Raw genomic sequence first — 3,952 nt, forward strand, 5'->3', positions numbered from 1 at the left:
CAGAAGCGGTGCGGCACAGGAGGTTGTGTGCGTTTTGTAGCACAAGGGGCTTTTGGAATCCTAGCTGTGCTGCCAGACACGACATGCGTGTTAGGCCCCATGCTGTCTCGTTAGAGAGCCCCCAGTGTCGAATCTTTCCAGCTGCGTGTGCGGCTTCCAGCGCTTGCAGCTGCTCTTCAAATGGGGTGGAGCTGTACCTTCTGCTCACGTCGTACTCAAACTCCCCAAACATTGGCACGTACCTGCATTCTGTCCCTCGCTTATGCACACACTCTCCAGGCAGCGCAATATATTCCCTTGGACTATGTAATATAGGAAAAGCCTGGGCTGATCAGGATTATATGCGATTGATGTCGTTCATGGACTGCCAATTGCACGGCAATTGCCTGTGAGGTGAAGGTGATTGCTGCTGAATTGTGTTGCCATTCCGAAACACCGGTCTCGCGCACGCAAAGCGACATCACTCCTTATCAGGGAACTTCAACACTAGAGAGAGCACGCCCTCTCCAAAAGCACTTCCACTCACAAGGTCCAAGACACCAAGACACCAGCTGTAGATCACAGCACTGCCTCTCCAACGTAAAGGCCCATGCTGAGCTCTCACAGCACGGTAGTGACGAATGGCATCCCTGCACAGCACGCCTCCAGTGAACGCAGCGGTCTCTAGGGTGTTTCGCAACTGCAACGTCAGCTTGCCCATGCGACCACCGTGTCGTATGACAACGCAATCGAGGCTTAGCTGCCGGGGGTAGCTGGGGTATCTCCTGGGCTAAATGAATGAATGAGTCAATCCATCGAAACGCATGCCGCATTACCTGCGCATGTTGAGATTAATCACTGCGTGATGTGCAGGGTTGACGGAGAAGCAGACACCTTAGCGCTAAGGTGTATAGTTCTCCGTCAACAACCTCAACGTGCCACTCATGCAGTCTCTGTATTATTTCAGCAGGCGCACCTGTCTGGCCAGTGCAAGAGCACTATGTCGATGTAGTCGCTACCTAGACGTGAAAGAGAGGCGTCGATCGCTGCAATAATGTTTTCCGCATTTAGATGGATGGGCCCACCCCTCAGCCATGACATTGCCCCTGGACCAGCCACCTTGGTCATGACGATGAAATCGTCTCGTCTTTGGCTCCGCAACCATCTGCCGACCATCCGCTCTGATTCACCCTGCGTCTCTGCTCGCTGAGGCACCGGGTACATCTCAGCTGTGTCGATGAAGTTGATGCCTGCGCTTGCCGCGATTGACAGCAATCCACTGGCCTTCTCCCATTTCAGAAGCTCCCCGAATTGCATGCTGCCTGCGGGCATCTTGCTGCTTTCATGGATGCAAACATGTGCAATGATTCAACGAGCGCAGATTCATATCGCTAATTGTGTGGTAGCCACCTGCATGGGGCCTCTGGAGATTTATAACCATGCTCTGGTGTGTATATGTGCTTGCTGCTCACGCCCAGTTTACCTTGTGAGAGATAACCCACAATGCGTTAGCTCATCCCCCGGGTTAAATCCTGTTCTCAGCACTTCGTATGTTTGCAGTACGCTAACAACTATGGATAACGGACACAGAACTGCAGTTGCATTCTAGTAAGAAACACAACAGGTTTACTTCAATGATATGTGCGATCGGCTGAACGTGCGCTATGGTTTGAAACGCAGGATGTGGTGTGCCTTTACAAAACCCTATGTGTGTGGTGTTTTGCGCCCTTGCAGAACGCACCCATGCACAAATCTGAAACAGCTAGCTCCGAGCCAGCCAAAACTTTCCTCTTCATTGCCGATGCTGTTACGCGTGCAAATCTGCGAAAGGGCCCTTGCGCAATGCGCGTTTGAGAATGCACAGTCAGTTGCCCGTTTGGCTGCATGTGAGCGCGGACACGATTCTTCTTATCAACGGCCTTTGCAAACAAACATGTTTATAACTATTTGATGCAGTCTCCACAACTTTTCCGGGCAACGTAAACGGCAATCATTTTTGTAGCTTTGCAACTCCAATTTGCAGGCAGAAGGTATCTGAGATACAGACATGAGCACTAGCAAGCCGAAAATATGCATGGTGGCGCCCAGCCTTGCTCGCGTGCTCGGCACGGTTGCTTTCTTGTCAGGGACCCTGAGTCCCTGAACTTCAATTCATGTGAACTATCTCAAGATAATTGGCCCTACAACTAGATTCAGCGGTCTGGACTGCATAAGGCTCGGTACATTTTCTCTTGCGACATAATCGTAGGCACGTTGTAGCAGAATTTGTGAACTTTGCGTGTGGCACGTTGTTTTCGTCACTGGAACAACTGTTAGGCAAGCATTATCGGTGAGTCCTTTGGTATAGATCCGGCTATTTGGAAGCCATCAGTACGTTCAGCAATTAAGGAAGCGAAATGTCCACCACGGTGCCCGAACAGCCAGGGGTGCCGGGCCCAAGCGATGGCAGGGGTGAAAGTATGGTATGTGTCACTGTTCACCGCAAAGAGATCGATTGATTCCATGCCGGTCGCTCATATAAGTAAATGCTATAGATCATGTAAGTATGTCGTGTCGCGAAACGGATCAATCCTGTACATCAGGCACACAGGGTGAGCACACTGGTGAAATGCCAAATTTTTTTTCTGCCTGAATCCGATGCAGCTCATGAAATACGTCGCTTACAATAGCAGAAGCTTGCTCCACAGCATGCTGTAGGGGCTTGTACTGGTACATTGTTAATCAAGGCATGCTGGTCGCTGGCAACTCTTGTCGTGATCATACAGGTCAAGAAGCACCACGAAAAGATCGAAGCAGAGCGGGAAGAGCTGGCGCTGGGCAAGCTACAGGCATCATTGCCAAGGCTGAGCAAAAAGGTGCTAGCACTGGCACTGCACGACTGCCGGATGGACGTTGATAGAGCACTGATGCTCCTGCGCCAATTCCAGGCCGACAACTTTGAAGCGCTGGAGGCACTGCTGCAGAAACGCAAGCAGCCAGTACCGGACCAAAGACACAACACGCATGAAGCTGCAGGTCCCTCAGGCTCCGAGGGACGAGGGGGGGACGAATCAAACTCTGACTCATCCGATCATGCTCGGAAGCGGCACAAGCGGAGCAAGGAGAAGAAGTCACGCAAGGAGAGCAAAGACAGCAAGAAGAAGCACAAGAAGGAGAGCAAGAAGCACAAAAAGCGGCGCCGCGACGACAGCGAGGACGAGGCGGCTGCTCGGCCGACGCTTGGAGCATGGGGATATATTCGAGAGAGTGACTACTCGTGCAAAAAGGCTGAGTTTCTGGCATGGGCGTCAGAAGTCAAACACATCGATGTGGAGGGCTTGCCTCGGTGTGTCTGCTGATCCACTCAATTGAACTGCAGATTGAACACCACATTCCACAGGCTTGAAATGCATGGGTACAATCGGTGTACAATTCAGTATCATTTGAAGCTGTTAGGCAATGGCACTCAAGGTTGACGAGTTGCAGGAGCCTGAGCTTTATATAGGTTTGATGCGTTGCTGGGAATTCAGGCCTGAGTTATCAGCTTTGCTGCAACTTTGGATATAACCAAGCAAGTGTTGGTCATATTCTCAGTTGTCACATGCGTTCCTTGTTGGTGTCAATTGCAAGCAATGGCGATGATTGAAGGTTTGATACCAATGCCTCAAACACCAAGTTTTCTGCTGACTTGAATATTTTGGAGGTCGCATGCATCTTGTGTTCGTCGCACCTTTGCAGCAAGCACCTCTATGTTTGGGGAGAAACCCCAATCCAGGAAGTCGCGTTCAAGCAGATACTTCAATGGAAACCATCTTACTTACTTGCATGCCTGCAGAGGTGAGGAGCGCGAGCTCTTCAGGAGCTTTTTGGAGGATTACAACACGGGCTCTATGCCACACGAAAAGTACTACGACCTGGACATCTACGAACGTAAGAAGGCTGCAAAAGATGCCAAGCGCGCAGCGAAGAAAGGCGCGGAGGAGCCCGTTGAACG

At 51.0% G+C, this 3,952-nt stretch overlaps 1 protein-coding gene across 1 annotated transcript; it reads right to left on the reverse strand.

The window, feature by feature from the left end:
• Positions 1-12: 12 nt before the first annotated feature.
• On the reverse strand, positions 13-1,311 carry LOC149810442 (uncharacterized; the record flags this gene model as incomplete). The annotated part of the gene is made up of 2 exons (XM_089994261.1): positions 956-1,311; positions 13-242 (listed from the first exon to the last, which is right to left on the reverse strand). Coding segments are annotated over exons 1-2 (586 nt in total), but the record flags the coding sequence as incomplete, so codon positions are not given.
• Between the last annotated feature and the right edge of the window lie 2,641 nt (positions 1,312-3,952).

The sequence above is a fragment of the Nuphar pumila genome, unplaced genomic scaffold, assembly GCF_984573655.1.
Source record: "Nuphar pumila unplaced genomic scaffold, dmNupPumi1.hap1.1 HAP1_SCAFFOLD_350, whole genome shotgun sequence".
Taxonomy (NCBI): domain Eukaryota; kingdom Viridiplantae; phylum Streptophyta; class Magnoliopsida; order Nymphaeales; family Nymphaeaceae; genus Nuphar; species Nuphar pumila.